Source organism: Arvicanthis niloticus, chromosome Y (assembly GCF_011762505.2).
Source record: "Arvicanthis niloticus isolate mArvNil1 chromosome Y, mArvNil1.pat.X, whole genome shotgun sequence".
Classification (NCBI taxonomy): domain Eukaryota; kingdom Metazoa; phylum Chordata; class Mammalia; order Rodentia; family Muridae; genus Arvicanthis; species Arvicanthis niloticus.
The window spans coordinates 9871063-9889151 of NC_133431.1; the positions used below are offsets into that span (position 1 = coordinate 9871063).

General features: G+C 40.2%; 1 protein-coding gene across 1 annotated transcript in view; it reads right to left on the bottom strand.

The window, feature by feature from the left end:
- The window catches only part of LOC143437295 (uncharacterized), a 56632-nt gene extending 39217 nt beyond the window's left edge, over positions 1 to 17415 (bottom strand). Inside the window, exons 1-5 of the mRNA XM_076922104.1 lie at positions 11940 to 17415; positions 8661 to 8773; positions 6116 to 6242; positions 5862 to 5922; positions 4205 to 4620 (exon numbers count right to left, since the gene is read on the bottom strand). Of these exons, the coding sequence (XP_076778219.1) occupies positions 4205 to 4620; positions 5862 to 5922; positions 6116 to 6242; positions 8661 to 8663 (607 nt within the window). The 5' untranslated portion in view covers positions 8664 to 8773; positions 11940 to 17415. The remainder of the gene's footprint in view (positions 1 to 4204; positions 4621 to 5861; positions 5923 to 6115; positions 6243 to 8660; positions 8774 to 11939) is intronic.
- Positions 17416 to 18089: the final 674 nt, after the last annotated feature.

Consider the following 18089-nt stretch of genomic DNA (forward strand, 5'->3'; position numbering starts at 1 on the left):
AAGAAGACAACAAAGGAGAACAAAAAGAAACTAACTGGAAAGAAAGAAGTCAAGTGTCACTCCTCCCAGATGATATGATGGTATAAATATATCATTCCTAAAATTCTTCCTGAGAATTCCTACAGCTGATAGACATCTTTAATATATAATATAATATATATATAATAATATAATATAATATAAATATATCATTCCTAAATATAAATATATCATTCATATATATATATATATCCTAATGATATATAAATATATCATTCCTAAAATTCTTCCTGAGAATTCCTACAGCTGATAGACATCTTTACCAAAGTGACTGGAAAAAATGTAAATGAACTCCGTAGTAATAATTCATACAAACTATAAATATCCCAAGAAGAAAGTCACGGAGATAATGCCCTTCATAATTTTGACAAATAATATAATATATCTTGGTGTAGCATGGGCCATGTAAGTAAATGTATGGCAAGAACTTCCTATCACTGAAGGAAGAAGCTGAAGAGGAAATCAGAAGAGAGAAAGATCTCCCATGCTCATGGATAGGTAGGATTAAGACAGTGGAAATGGACATTTTACCAAAAGCATTCTAAACTTCAATGCAATTCCCATGAAAATTCTAACAAAAATATTCACAAACATTGAAAGAGAAATACTCACCTTCATATAGAAAACCAGGAAATCCAGGATAATCTGAACAACTCTGAAAGAAAACACACGGTTCCCAACCTCAGGCTGTCCTAGAGAGCAAGAGTGAGAAAACTGCATGGTGTTGGGACAGAAACAGACAAGGTGGCCAATGCACAACTATACACTCTTGCTCTTTGAAAAAGAAATCAAAACCATACAGTGAAAAAAAGATAAAATCATCTTCAACAAATATTGCTAATATAACTGGATGTCTACATGTAGAAGAATGCAAATAGATCCACATATCTGACCCTGCACTAAAACTCTACTCATGTAGGACCAAGGACCTCAACATAACAGCAGATATATTATCTCTCATAGAAGAGAAAAGTGGTCAAGGAGACAATTTCCTGAGGAGAACAGCAATGGGTCAGGCATTAAGAAAAGCAATTGATAAATGGGACCTCATGAAACTGAGAAACTTCTGGAAGGCAAAAGACACTGTCATTGGGACAAAACAGCAGCATACAGATTGGGAGAGAATCTTCACTAACCCTTCATCTGACAGGGGGTTAATATTCAGCATTTCTAAAGAGCCCAGGAGGTTAGACAGCGACAACCCAAATACCCCAATTAAAGTCTAGGGTACAGTGCTAATCAGAGAATTCTCAACAGAGGAACTGTGAATGATCAAGGAATACTTAAATAAAATTTCAGAATCTTTACTCACCGGGGAAATTCAAACCAAAACAACTATGAGGATTAATCTTCCAACCATGGGAACTGCTAACATCAAAACTCAAAAAATAGCACATGCTGGATAGAATGTGGAGCCAGGGAAACACTCTTCTAGTGAGACCCACTCTGTCCCATGCTTGGGGGCCAAAATGCTGAGGCCCAAGCTGCTGCTCCGATCTTCAGGTCAGGGTCTACCAAAAGAGTTCAAGAATGGAGACAAGACAGAGGTTCTGATCAAGTCTCGACTCCTTTATTGTCTCTTGTCTCTCCCTCATTGTCTTATTTGTCTCTTGTCTCTCCTTTTTTCTCTCTTCATGTCTCTCTCTTCGAAGGGAAGCCCAGGGTATTTATACACTTTGTCACGTGCCTACAAGGCACGTGGTATATTTACACGTGCAGGTGTAAATATGACATATACGTTACAGGTGTGTAGGTGTGTATAGTGTGGATAGCAGTGCACTGTGCACCTTGCAGGTATGGACATTCATCGTTCAGCTGTGGGCACTAAACAGCAAAACAAGATATGTGGGATAAACAAGATGTTTATCAGAGTGTGCTTCAGCTGTTGTAGGCTGTTGAAAAACAAGTCTCATGTCAGGATATATGGCTCAGGATGGCTGCAAAGCTGATAGCCGCTTTCTGCTACAAGTCGGCTCCCAACATTATTCTATTGTTGGTGGTTGTGAAAACGTAAAGAACCACTTTGGAAAACATTTTGTTATTTTCTAAGAAAAGTGAGAATAGTTCTACCTCAAGACCCATCTATATCACTCCTGGGGATATACCCCAAAAATGTTCAACTATACAACCAGGACACTTGGTCAACTATGTTAATAGTAGCTTTATTCATTATAGAGAGAAATAGAAAAAAAAACCTTTCGAGTCCCTCAACCGAAGAGTGGTTAAAAAATGTCACTCATTACACAAGGAACACCGAATCATTAACAACAAAGACATCATGCAGTCAAATGGATAGAATAAGAAAATCTCATCTTGAGTGGGATAAACCAAACGCAAAAGTCCGTGAATGTTATGTACTGACTTATAAGTGGATATTACAAATAATGTATAGAATAACCATAGTGAAATCCACAGACTCAAAGACTGCAAATATGTAAGAGGGCCAAGGAAGGATGGCTGGACTTTTTTCATAAGATTTCAGTGGTGGGTAGTGGAAGGAAACTGGGTGGGAGAAGAAATGGGGGAGAAAAATGTGGGTGGAGGGAGAAAGGGAAAGGTGGACGGAAAGCAGAGGGGACAATAGAAATCTGGGGTGTAGGGATTCAGAAGAAATCTCAAGGACCTGCAGGAAACCTGGGACAGGAGAAACCCAAAGAATGAATACTGCAAGGGTCTAGCTAAAACTCCTAGAAGTGGAAGATGTCGATCATGAATTGGCCACTTCCTGTAGCCAAGCAGGACTCCCAGTGCAGAAATAAGGACATCATATCACCAAAATTATATTCCATTTAATATCTGTCCTGTCTATAAGACAAATAGAAACAGGGGTAGTTCAGAGAAGAGAGTGGTCAAACAACTGGCCCAAACTGAGACCCATTCCATATGGGGCAAAAACCAGTCCCTCATACTATTAATAATATCGTGTTACGTTTGCAAATAGGATTGCAGCACACCTCGCTTCTGAGGGGCTATGACGAAGAGTTAACAGAAATAGATGCGCAGACAAACAGGCAAGCATCAGACAAGACCTGGCGAGTTGTGTGGAAGAGATCAGGGAAGGACTGAGGTTCCCAAAGAAGACAGGGAATCCACAGGAAGACCAACAGAATCTACTACCCTGGAATCTTGATGTTGCCCAGATACTGAACAACCAACCATCCAAAGTGAGCATGAACAAGACCTAGGCGCCTCTCATATATGTAACAGATGTGCAGCTTGGTCTTCATATGGGTTCCCCAACCACTGGAGTACTGGCTTTCCCTGAATTTGCCACCTGTAGACCCCGTTCCCCTAACTGGGCCGCCATGTCTGGCCTCAGTGAGAGGATGTGTCTACTTCTGTGAAAAGGCTCACTCACATTGACGACATTTGTCGGGTTTCTCTCTTCTTTTAAGCTTCTGGAGGTTAGAGTTTAGAAAAAAGGCTTTAGCACATTCACATTTGTAGGGTCTCTCTCCAGTATGAATCTTTTATGTATTTAAAGACTACTGTTTTGGTAAAAGGCTTTCTCACACTGATTACATTCGTAGGGTTTCTCCCCCATGTGAGTATTTTTATGTGTCCTGAGACTATCTGTTGGGAGCCGACTTTAGCAGAAAGCGGCTAGATCAACTTTGCAGCCATCTTGAGCCATATACCCTGACGAAAGATTTGGTTTTCAATAGCCTACAACAGCTGAAGCACACTCTGATATCCCACATATTTTGTGTTGCTGTTTACTGGCCCCAGCTGCAAGGTGCACGTGGTGGCCACGCCTGCAAGGTATTGCAGTTCACGTGCTGTCCACGTGCTATCTACGCCATACATGCCTGTAAGGCACACGTGCTATCCACGCCTGCAAGGCATTGCGGTGCACGTGCTGTCCACGCTATAGACGCCTGTAAGGCTTACGTCATATCAACACCTGCAAGGCAGGTGGTATCCACGCGCCTACAAGGCACGTGGCAAAAGCCTATAAATAGCTCCGAATTCCCTTCAATAAACGAGACTTGATCAGAATCTCTGTCTTGTCTCCATTCTTCGTGTCTCTTCCCCTTTATCCCCACTCTCTCTCTCTCTCACTAGACCCTGACCCTCGGACCGGAACGGGCAGTACGGGCTGCAACAGTTTGGCGTCCAGTAAGCGCAACAGTTTGGTGCCCAAGCGTGGGGGGTTCTCGACAACTATCTTGTTTGGAAAAGGCTTTATCACATTGATTACATTTGTAGGTTTTGTCTCCAGTATGAATCCTTTCATTCATGTGAAGATCCGAGGGATGTAAGAAGGCTTCATCACATTCATTATATTTGAAGGGTTTCTCTCCACTATGAATACTTTCATGACGTTTAACATGACTGTGTTTTGCAAATCCTTTACTACGTTGATTACATTCATAGGGTTTCTGTCCAATTTCTGTGCTTTTACTTATCTGGCTACTTGTGTAAGGTGCAAAGGCTTTGACACACTGAATAACTTCATAAGGTGTCTTTTCTATATGAAAACTTTCATGTCTTTGAGCATGACTGGGAGCATGTAAAGAGAAGGCTTTACCACATTGTGTACATTCAGAGGGTTTCTCTGTACTCTGACTTCTTTCATGCCTGAGAAGAAAATTGGCACATGTGAAAGCTTTACCGCAGTGATAAATACTTTTGTCTGTAAGAATTCATGGTACTATTTGTCTAAATATAAAGAGGAATCAGACCTTAAGATTTTATCACTTTGTTTACATTCATGCCGGTCCCTTCATTATGGGTTGGTTTTCATTTTGAAAGATACCTGAGATTCTATGAGCATTCATTATATGGCTCAGCCTTATATATTCTTTTTGAATCAAAGGTTTTTCTCACACTTGATAAAAAGTGGAAGAATTCAGAGCTTTAACACACTAACTATATTTGAACTGTCACTATACTGTGCATCATATTATATTTGCAAAATGAATCAGGAGAAATAGTAGCATTTCTATATTCCTAATATTCAAGAGAATTTTCTACAGAATGAGGTTGCTGTATTGCCAATGAAATTGGAAAAGCAATTAATTTTAAACTTGTATCATGTTCAAAAAGCCTATACTAAATACCATCCACTATAGATAGATCCACTATAGATAGATCGTTTACTTTTTATCAGAGATACACACAAACACACACACACACACACACACACACACACACACACACACACATATATATATATAAACATATATATATATATATATATATAGAGAGAGAGAGACTTTATTTCCTTAAATATCCCTTTTATATACAGTTTGTATCTATTATGATACATTATATACTTAAGAAAGGAAGACAAACAAAAAAAGTTTGAACACTGCATTCACAAGGTTTGATTTTTTTGTTCCTCACAGACATGTGGTATAGGGATCGTGGTTACTGCACAACATCCTTGATAAATCCAAGAAGCTACCATCTCTAGAAACTTATTCTGTCTCTATTAATAAGTGATTAACATTAGCTTTACTATAGACTAGTTCCTTCTTAGAAGCTTGTGGACATATATTTACCAACTATTCAATGTGTCTAGCTTTTACAAAATGAGCAGAAACAGACTGCTAGTTGTACAGTGTTGCTCTGATAGGGCTATGTTTCAAATGGAGATATATACACTAAGGCATTGTTTCCATGCCCTCTTTCTTAAAGGAATGCCTTGCAAAAACAAACCAGATACAGGGCACTGAGGACATGGATTTGTTACAATGTAACCATCATCAATACACTTAAAGCTGTGCTCATTTACACTGTTGCTTTCCCTTAAAATTTCAGCACATTTTAAAATTTATTCAAAGGCATATTTGTAGGACCTTCCACGTAAAAATTACCTTCTGAGTCTTCTAGATCTTTGACAATGTTCATCAAAATTTTGGTCCTCCCAATTAAATCCTAAAACAGAGTGACAGAACATGTACATATGCACATCGTGTAACCTGTAAGTTACTATCTTCAGTGAACCAGTGAGTCATGCGTGACTTCTAAACCAAATCCTGCAGCCATGTCAACTGCATTACAGAAGTGCATCAAAGGAAAGAAACTGTTTTCTCCAATTTTAATCAGGAAAGGGAATTCACAGTCTTACCTATAGCACTGAGGTTGCTGTAGGTCTCCAGCATGACATCTTTGTAGAGCTTCTTCTGGGAAGGATCCAGCAAAGCCCACTCTTCTGCAGTGAAGTTCACATGCACATCCTCGTAAGTCACTGCACTCTAGAATATCCCATACACATGTACAGAAGAAAGCACAACAGAGACAACACTGGGCATGTCTTCTTCATAGACAATGTATTCCTATAATTCTGGGGCCTGCCCCTCTTATTTCCTGACACTGAAGTTCTACTGTAGCTACCAAGTCATATGACAAGGAAACTTAATAATGAGGTTCACCCCTGTCATTCCTCAGCCCTTTGAATAGGATCCAGCCTTTCTCGAGAAATTTCAATCCCAGATACAAAGAACAGATAAGGTCTACAAGATCAATAGTGCTTACCACATTTCAAAGGAATTTTATCAACATTAACAATTACTGACTATAAAATCAGTAACCAAGCTGGGTCTATTGGCTTAGGCCTCTAACAGTACAGTCAGAATACAGAGGCAGGAAGTATCACACTGAGTCAGACACCAGTGTGATGTATACAATGAGTTCTAGGACAGCCAAAGATATATAGTAATATCCTGTATCTCTTGCCAGAATTAACTAACCAAAGTAGAAACATTGAAAGAACACATAGGGTTTTCCTTAAGTTCCAACTTTTTGTAAAGATGTTATTTATTAATTTATATATATATATATATATATATATATATATATATATATATATATATATATATATGATGAGTATACTGTAGCTTTCTTCACACATACCAGAAGAGGGCATCAGATCCCATTACAGACGGTTGTGAGCCACCACGTAGTTGCTGGGAATTGAACTCAGTACCTTTGGAAGAGCAGTCACTGCTATTACCTGCTGAACTATCTCTCCAGCACTTTACTTAAATCCTTAAGAGAGTGATACAAACAATCCAGTTGTATATTCATCTTCCAAAACCTTGAGATACACTGACTGGTTCAAACTATAACATTAGTAAGACGTGACCAAAGGGAATATATGTTTAAACAGTTACAATTGGACATAAGAAGTCTTGCCACTGTTAACGTGGATGAGATTGTAAACAACACAGGGCAGGAGACAGACCTCAGCAGCAAAGTGCAGGGCATGGCTCTGATGCTGTATTGGGAAACGGCCTGTAAACTCTGAAGGTCCCTGTCTCTAATTGTTTCTTGATCGATCAATACAGCTGCCAGCAGCCAATGGATGACCGGAAGAGGCGGGACTTCCAGATTCCCTAACATGGGACAAACTAAAGAGGGATCTAATCAAACAATATTGTCTACTGAGAACAGGGTGATCTCGTCAACAGTGTTGACCCTGCCTACAATGTTTTTTGACGGATATCATCATCCCCCTGTGGTAGGAACTGTTGGAATCTCAGGATGAGAGACATCCTCTCTCCAAAGAACATAGGCCCAGACCATTACCAGCTCTCCCAAGCACATGCCTGCTTTCAAAGAGATCGTTTTTTTTATTTTTGATGAATACCTCAAGGCCTTGGGGAAAGGGCCCAGGTCCTAGACCTCAGGCCGTAACAGGCTTGGCCAAGCATGTGGCTGGGTTTGAGCTGGAACTATGTCATTCTCTGTCCTTGAAGGCCTCAGGGAAAGCCTTGCTTTGGCAGGGCAGTCCTCACCACAACAGTGTTTCTCCTTTTCAAATGGATTCACTGGCTGTGTTGCCCATGTGGCAGAACTTTGTTTTTCTGAAGAAGAAAAATGAGCCTGTATGACACAGCAGGCCTTAGTGTTGCTTGTGACCCGGCAAGGTTGTCTCTACAGTTCTGTTTTGGACCTACGTTTCCTGACAATCCCAGTGAACAAACAAGTGTATCCTAGCATCCTGATCTCCTGGAACCTCCCTTACCATGCTACTACCTGTGGGTGTTTTAGAGACAGTCCCTCCCTCAGCTGAAATCTACTCACTGTGACTCACTATCTCCCAAACCTTGGAAAATCCTTTACATCATAGATTGTACCCTTTTCATCACAGCTTACATTTGGAGTGCTACCCAGTGCGTGAGATGACATTTACAACCGCCACAAAACTAAGTCTAAATAGACCTTAAATGGCCAGGGCACAATGTCTATGTAGAAGATACCAGAAGGGAGGCCTTTAAAATATGTAATAAAATATAAATATAAAATATAAAATAAATAAAGTGTAAATATAAAATGTAAGTTAAATAAGATGTAAATGTAAAACATAAAATAAAATGTAAACATAAAATGTAATCTAAGTGTAAATAATAAGCGTGAAATCCGACCTTCAGGGATAAAATGAATGATGTATGTACACGCGAGCCCTTGCTCCAAGCGGTTTGTGCAGATGCAGCTCATGATGTAATGAAGTTATTCAGATGCCACCGCTGGGTACATCTAGAGGCTAAGACCACATGGAACCTCACAGGTGCCTGCTAGTTCCCAACTCCCCCAGGGGAGGGCGAACTACCCGGACTCCAGCTTCTCAGACCACCTCCCCTCCAGGTTAGGGGCAGTTTTCACATGCTCACCATGTTGCGATGTAGTAGCTCAGCCCGTCGGACTCCACTAAGGCATCCAGCAGCAGAGGAGAAACCACATCACAGATACCACTGAAGGCTGCAGATCAGCAATGCAGCTCAACCTGAAGCACAGGAAAAAGGAAGAAGTACCCTCCTCTTCCGAGCACATCACCTCCTTGGAGGTCCTGATTGGCCAGTGAATCTTGACTGACATGATTATTTCCTTAGGGTGAGACGGTGCTGGACCTGAAGCACTGACCAAAGCACCTAGAAGAACCCTCCTCTTCTTCTGATTGGAAATTGTTCTTGGAGGCCCTGATTGGCCTGGGAATCTTGAGTGACATGTGCACCCAGCTCCCTCAGGATTAGAGTGTCCTGAAGGCACACAGTAAAGGACTTTGTGGTCCAGGGTCTAATGCAGAACCTGACCCTTTTCAGATCTGCAAGATTCTTGTTTCAGTATCACTTGTGCCTGTCCTGCAATAACCTTTCTGCCTTTCAGCTCTCTGCAGAAATTTCTCACTACTCCTTCTCCTGGTCCTCCTGCTGTTGCTCATTTTCCTCTTCTTCCTCCTCTTACTCCCCCCTCCTCCTCCTTCTCCTCTTTTTTCTCCTCCTCCTCCTCTTCTTGCTTCAATCAAGTCAGATTCCTTGCACAGTCCATTATTCACCTTGGAGCAGAGTAAACTATGCGTCTCACAAGCATAAGGTCTCCCAGGATATTATCAACAATTAAAGAGAAATTTTAGGACACAGGAGAGGATATCTGTTTTTCTGATTTTTTTACACTGATGTCAGGAAAACCAGAATTAATATTCACCTACTAGGTATTGTAAGGATCTGAAAATCACTGAAGGAGGATCCTAGATTCAGATAGTGTGCAAAAACAAAAAGCCCTCATTCTGCAGAAACAGCTAGCACATGGGTCTCAACCATTCTTTGAAATGGCGATCTCAGAGAGGAGCACGCAGACCTCATCGGGAACAGGTGGAACTCTCTAGAAGAATTAGGTAATCTAAAACTTCATTGGTGGGTGCTAGGGGATCGCAGGTTGTCAGGGGTCTGAATTCCTAAGTCATGAATGTTTAACTATATGATGAAATAGGGCTGCCCAGCCTGGATGGCTGACTCTGAGATATTTCCCCATTTTTCTAGTTGTCCCTAAGCTATTCACTGGGGGGTGGGTGGTATTAATGATCTTTTTCGGGATTTTATGGTCTGTTGCTAGAGCTGGTGTCTTATGACTTGGTTCCTGGGGCTCATGGTTTACTCCTTAAAATAGTGCCTCATGGCCCAACAGGCTTGGAACTCCAAATGGAGACATATGAAATTTATCTTGATCTTTTCATATGATTCTTCAGACAACCCCGGGAGAAAAGCTGGAAATGGATGGACACTCCGCATACTATTGCTTGTTGTCTACCTCACAGCTCCCTCCTGCTACCTCAATGGAGAATCCTGGAACAATCCCACAAGGGACCTCCTACTCTTGCTATTGATAGTTAGCTCTTCCTAGACTCCATCACTATCTAGGGTCACCCAGCTGGGCCTCAGGACAGCAGCAGCTTCCCTACTGCATGAGAAGAGATCAAGTGACTCAGACAGCACAGGCCTACCCAGCTCTACACTTCCACAATAGGGGCAGACAGGGTCCTAGTCTGGGAATTTTGTAGTTTATGAAGAAATTTTTTCAGTCTCCCAGAGCTCGTCTGCTTCATCAATCAAGGAACAGGGTACATCGTGTGTACATTCTATTCTACACTTTCAGTCCATTTCAGCCATCCATGTGGCTCATCACAGCTGGGACAACCTGCAGCTAAACATAGCTCACATTCAAACAGTAACCAGTGTTCAAGTAAAAACAGCTCTTCAATGAAAAACATTGAGATGTCTATGGAGGGATTTGGAGGCAGAAGACAGAGGGTGGAAATGTGATAAATATAATGGAAAATATTGTTTTAAAAGTAGAAATGGGCTTGATGATTCTCTGCTCCACATAGGAAGGATCTGTATTATAGCACAACAAGTATTATTTAAGCCTATACTCTCAGGAGAATCATCTTAAAATCTCAAAGAACAGAACAAAACGAAACAAAACAAAAAATGTCCTGTTAAGCAGCAGGTCTAGTAAAACTACAGTAATTTGGTGAGTTCATTTTTTTAAAATATTTCTTTATTTTATGTGGATACACTGTAGCTGTCTTCAGACACACCAGAAGAGGGCATCAGAGCCCATTACAGATGGTTGTGAGCCACCATGTGGTTGCTGAGATTTGAACTCAGGGCCTCTGGAAGAGCAGACAGAGCTCTTTACTGCTGAGTCATATCTCCATTAAAGGTGAATTAAAAGTTCACTTTTTCATCCAGATTACTGATTTTCTGTTGTTGGACCCAAAGATGGGCTTCTCAAGCCACGTATCAATCATCTAACATTGAGTACCTCACTGTTCATTGCTAATATTAAGTACTGTCAAAGCAGGGAATTTATAAACTTCTTTGGCTCTGTCCTTTTCTTCACTATAAGTACACACAGTTCCAAGTTGGTCACAGAATTCAACTCTTTTACAAGTTCAGCTTCATTTGAGAGTCCAGACAAAAAGCAGAAGTTACAGAAGTTACAGGACACACACTCACTGGTCTATTTTTCCATTCAATGAAGTGTCAAAGTCAAGCCTGCCGAGTTGAAGACTTCCCCGCATGTACCAGCACAGACAGGATTGGACATTTAAGTTAATTCTAAATTACTGAGTATGATCCAGCCTGTGGTACAAGAGCTATTGCTCTAAAAAGAAATAATCAGCAGCACTTTTGAAAAATGAAAAGAAAATTCGAATGACTGGGAAGTATTGGAGAATGAAAATAATTATGAGACAATAGCACAGAGGCATTTAAAGGATATCAAATTTAAAAACTGAAATCAGTTATTGACTATTTCAAATGATAATCATTATTGAGTCGTCCCCACATATCTGCACCAATTTTCCAAAACATCAGGCACAGAGTATGCTGTTAAGAAGATATGGTTTTACCTCACCCCTATGAGCAATGTTAGCTGCTGAGATATATAACGTATCACATGCCTCTAACATCAATGTCCTCTTTTTAACCCTCTGGGCTGAAGTAAATTTGCAAGTGCATTGGAAACGTGTGCAATATTGCCAACTAGTTGGAAATTTAATATTCATTGGATCCAAGCTAATCATCCCAATCTGTATGACTACCAGTTTAAGCTGCTTTCATTCACATGACATGAATTAATGCATGCTGGGAAATAACAGAATCACTCACCATGGCACCACCTGGCACTTCATCATGATGGTGATGGGAACCGTTGTTTGCTTGTCCCATTTCGTTCCACGAATTACACAAGAATCTGGTCCCCTACTCTGGTCTGAAGGTAGAAGCCATGCTCCACGTGCAAATCCTTTCCCTCTTACTGCAACGGAAAGTTGACTACATGGCTACAACAAGTAATTTTAAAACTGAGTGGTGGTGCAGGCAGCTACTTTAAGAATTTAGCTAGGTTAATCAAGAAGACAATATGTTATAACCCTCAGGACTAACCAGTGGAATCAAGGACAGCTGAGTGTAAGTGGGAGAGCTTTTATCAATAACATCTTTCTAGGCTGGATGTACAGCCGCTCTAGCATTAATATGTGTTTGATAAGGAAATCACTGCACAAAACTAATTATTATTTTAAAATATATCTTTCAAAAGAGTATGGATTCAGCTCAAAGAAAACCAACCAAATATGAAGCCCAGGAAGGAAGATCAAAATGTGGATGCTTCAGTGCTTTGTAGAAGGGTGAACAAAATACTCACAGGAGGACATATGGAATCAAGTGTGGAGCAGAGACTGAGGAGAGGCCATCCAGAGACTGCCCCACCTGGGGATCCATCCATATACAGCCACCAGACCTGGATGCTACTGTGGATGCTCAGAAGTGCTTGGTCAGGAAGCCTGATTTGTCTGTCTCCTGAGAGGCTTCGCCAGAGCCAGAACAATACAGAGGCAGATGCTCGCAGACAACCATTGGACTGAGCATGGGGTCCTGGATGGAACAGCTGGAGAAGAGACTGAAGGAGATGAGGAGTTTTGTAACCCCTTGAGGGAGCAACAGTGTCAACTGGCCAGACTCCCCGGATCTCCCAGGGACTGAACCTCCAACCAAAGCATACACATGGAGGGACCCGTGGCTGCAGCTGCACATGTGACAGAGGATGGCCTTGTCGGACATCAGTGGGAGGACAGGCCCTTGGGCCAGAGGGTCTTTGATGCCCCAGTGTAGAGGAAGGACAGGGAGGGGAGACAGGAGTGGGTGGGGGTTGGGGGAGCTCCCTCATACAGGTAGGGAGAGGGGGAACTCCAAAGAGGAGACCCGAAAAGGCTGAAACGTTTGAACTGTAAATAAAGAGATTTACAGCACAAATTTGCATTTTAATCATGAAATCTGATCTCAAATATAGAGTTAAAAGACTTATCGATGCACAATCCCCACATGTGCAACAGACACAGAGCACATGGAGAAGACATACACACTGCTCTTACCTGAGCAGCTCCGCCGAGCTCCTCTAACCTCAAAGTAAAGCAGCTTCTCCTCCTGAGCAAGCTGGGTCAGAGGAAGGCAGTAGATGCTTCAATGCAGGAAAGAGAGGATGACACTTCAGTTAGCCCTGACTGCTCCGCTTCTCAGGACAGTGACCTCACTGTGGAGAATTCCAGTTTTCTGAGCTATTCTTCTGAAATGTCATTTTATATGGATTGCTATTTTGCCTGCATGTGTCTGTGCACAGTACATGCTGCGACCACAAGGGGGCAGCAGATACTTCACAATTACAGTTAGCAACCAAGTAGTTTTGGGAATGGGACTCCTCGTCTACTATAGAAACGTCCAGTTTATCCCTAACTGCTAGGTCGTATTTATAGCCACATTATATATAAAATATATTTTTGTACATGTTAAGTAAATTATATTGCATTACTTTCACCCTTTTTAAATTTCCTTTATCCATTCCCAGATTCTTTCATATTTCTTCCTTGTTAATTTTGAAAACTATGCACAAATATATGAATAAAACCTACTGTGTGAATTTCTGTTGACTACGTCCATGATTTCAGGGATGAGTTCTTTGCACGGGATATGCCATTAGGTAGCTCAAAACAGCCTGAGGATAACTGATTCACTTGTGGAAGAATCAGACCCTGAAGTGACCTAGGCTATCTTGGCAAAAAAGCATGAAGAATACAAAACATAGTGAACTATATACCTCAGCTAACACTAACTGCTTCCATGGCTCTGAATTTCTGAAGCTGCAGAAAAGACTATGGATATTGGCCATAGACAATCACGGTCTGCATTGCTAACTTCTAACAGACATGATAAAGAAAAGGCAATATTGATCTTAGTTTGATAGACAGGGCAGTTTCAGGCAGCATGGCTGCATTCCATGGGAGACTTCTGTTACTAGACTCAGGACCTCAATCTGTTCAATTCCTACATTAACCAGATAGAGTCAGCAACTCATCCTCAATAAGCCAATTAAAAGAACTGATTTGTTTAGCTGTGACACGCTAGTAATAACCATCCTAATGATTTATTATTCCATCTAGGAAATCAGCCCCTTATTAACACTACCCTACTCAAGATCCCAGGTCATGGGCAGAATGAGAAGGATTTGAGGGCAAAATATCACACAAAAAACCTGTAGCTTAATTTTTGATGAAGTCTGTTTTCCTCTGAAATCCAATGACATTGATTTCCTTTGTATGTATTACTCTTAACATGCCAATCTTCAGGGTTCTACGAGGACAGCTAGTTAAGATAAATATAGACTTCAATGCTTTATGCCATCTAAACATCCTATATTTTCAATATAAATGCAAATGACAACATTCCCAGTTTCTGTCCAGAAGCAAATTCATATTTTACTTACCATTTTAATTTTGGAACTTGCATATTAGAACTGTTATGATTAAATCCTAAGACCAAGTGTCAAATAACAAACAACTTGATCTGGCTGGTTCTTACAAACCTCACTGTATTGATCTACCTGCCTGTCTCTAAACCAGTTCCACGCAGTTTTTATCACTATTGCTCTGTACTACAGCTTGAGGTCAGGGATATTGATTCTCCCAGAAGTTCTTTTATTGTGGAGCATAGTTTTCTGCTATCCTGTGTTTTTTTTTTTTTTATTTTTATTTTAAGTAAATTTGCATATTGCTCTTTCTAACTCTATGACGAATTGAGTGGGAATTTTGATGGGGACTGCATTGAATCTGGAGATTGCTTTTGGCAAGATGGTCATTTTTACTAAATAAAGCGTGCCAATCCATGATCATGGGAGATTTTTCCATCTTCTGAGATCTTTGATTTCTTTCTTCAGAGACTTGAAGTCCTTGTGATGTTTAGGTATGGACCTTGAATTCCTGATCTTTTCAAGACTTTTACCAAGAATGGAAGTTGAATTTTGTCAAATGCTTTCTCAGTATCTAATGAGATGATCATGTGGTTTTTTGACTTTGTTTATATAATGGATCAATGGAATGGAACTGAAGACCCAAAAATACAGCCACACATCTATGGTCACTTGATCTTTGACAAAGAAGCCAAAACTACCCAGTGGGAAAAAAGACAGCATTTTCAACAAATAGTGCTGGTTCAACTGGCAGTCATCATGTAGAAGAATGCACATAGATCCATTCTTATCTCTTTGTGCAAAGATGAAGAACAAGTGGGTGAAAGACTTCCACTTAAAACCAGGTATGTTGAAACTAAGAGAAGTGAAAGGGGGGAGAGTTTCGAACACATGGGCACAGGGCAAAATTTCCTGAACAGAACACTAATGGCTTATGCTCTAAGACCAACAATAGACAAATGGGACCTCATAAAATTGCAAAACTTCTGTAAGGCAAAGGACACTGTCAGTAGGACAAAACCGCAACTAACAGATTGGGAAAAGATCTTTACCAAACCTACATCTGATAAAGGGCCCATACTCAATATATGCAAAGAACTCAAGATAAACTCCAGAGAACAAAATAACCCTATTAAAATGGTGTACAGAGCTTTAGGATGGTGATGGTTGGAGGACAAGATATAGCTACAAGTGACTCCTGGTTTAGACAGGAGCACCAGGATTCACCACTGGAGAAAAGGGCCAATTAACATACAAAGGTAGACCTATCAGAATTATACCAGACGTTTCAACAGAGACTATGAAAGCCAGAAGAGCCTGGTCCGAGGTCATGTAGACTCTAAGAGAACACAAACCCCAGCCAAGGCTACCATACCCAGCAAAACTCTCAATCGACATAGATGGAGAAACCAAAATATTCTAGGACAAAACCAAATTCAAACAGTATCTACCTACCAATCCAGCCCTACAGGGAATCCTAGAAGAAAAATTCCAACACAAGGAAGGTTCCCACACCAAACACAACACGAGATACTAAGTATCTCACAACAAAGCCAAAAGGAGAGAAATCCAAGCACATAAAGCCACCCACAAAAACAAATATAACAGTAACCAAGAGTCATCTGTCTTTAATATATCTCAATTTAAATGGACTCAACTCATGCTACCAGACTGGATTCTCAAACAAGATCCAGCATTTTGCTGCATACAAGAAGCACACCTCTATAACAAAGACAGGCACTACCTCAGAGTAGAAGGGTGGAAAAGGGTCTTCCAAGCAAATGGTCCCAAGAAACAAGCTGGAGTTACCATCCTATTATTCTATAAAATACTTTCAACTAAAAGTTATCAAGTATCATGAGGAATGACACTTCATATTCATCAAAGGGAAAATTTACCAAGAGAATGTCTTAATTCTGAACATCTATGTACCAAATGCAAGGGCACCCACAGTCATTAAAGAAACTTTACTAAAGCTCAAAAGACATATTGAAACCCACACAATAATAGTGGGAGACTTCAACATCCCACTCTCACCAATGGACAAGTCATTGAAACAGAAACTAAACAGAGACACAGTGAAACTAATAGAGGTTATGATCCAAATGGATTTAACAGATATCTACAGAACATTTCACGCTAAAACAAAAGAATATACCTTCTTCTCAGAACATCATGGTACCTCCTTCACAGTCAATCACATAACTGGTCACAAAACAGGCCTCAACAGACATAAGAAGATTGAGATAACCCCATGCATCCTATCAGTTCACCATGGCCTAATGCTGGTCTTCAAGAACAGCAAAACAACAGAAAGCCCACATACACACGGAAACGCAACCACCCTCTACTCAATGATAACTTGGTCATGGAAGAGATCATGAAATTAAAAAATTTAAAAATTCCTGAGATTTAATGTAAATGATGACATATCACACCCAAAATTATGGGACACAATGAAAGCAGTGCTGAAAGGACAATTCATACTGCTGAGTGCGCTGGTAAAGAAACTGGAAATATCTTACACTAGCAATTTAACAGCACACCTGAGAGCTCCATGACAAAGAGAAGCAAAATCACACACGTGTACGTGGCAGGAAATAGTGAAACTCAGGGCTGAAATCAACCAAATAGAAACAAAAGGAACAATAACAAAGAATCAACAAAACCAAAAGCTGGTTCTTTGAGAGACTTAAGATAAATAAACCCCTAGACAAACTAACTAAAGGGCCCAAAGGCAGGATCCAAATTAACAAAAATCAGAAAGGAAAAGGGAGACATGACAACAGAAACGGAGAAAATCAAAAAAAAAAATCATCAGATCCAGAAAATCAAAAAAAAATCATCAGATCCAGAAAATCAAAAAAAATCATCAGATCCAGAAAATCAAAAAAAATCATCAGATCCAGAAAATCAAAAAAAAATCATCAGATCCAGAAAATCAAAAAAAATCATCAGATCCAGAAAATCAAAAAAAATCATCAGATCCAGAAAATCAAAAAAAAATCATCAGATCCAGAAAATCAAAAAAAATCATGAGATCCTACTACAAATCTGGAAAAAAACTGGAAAATCGAGATGGAATGGATGGTTGTTCTAGACAGATACCACATACCAAAGTTAAATCAAAGAAGGGGTCAACTATCTAAACAGGCTCATATCCCACAGGGAAAGTCATTAAAAACCCCCCAACCAAAAAAGCGCAGTGCCAGATTGATTTAGTGTAGAATTTTACCAGACCACCAAAGAAGACCTAATACCAATATTCCTCAAACTCTTCCATAAAATAGAAACAGAAGGAACACTATATAATCTGATACCTAAACCACACAAGGACCCAACCAAAAAACAGAACTTCAGACCAATCTCGCTTATCAATATCAATATCAATGCAAAAATATTCAATAAAATCTCGCTTATCAATGCAAAAATATTCAATAAAATCTCGCTTATCAATGCAAAAATATTCAATAAAATCTTGCAAACCGAATCCAAGAACACATCAAAACCATCATTCACCA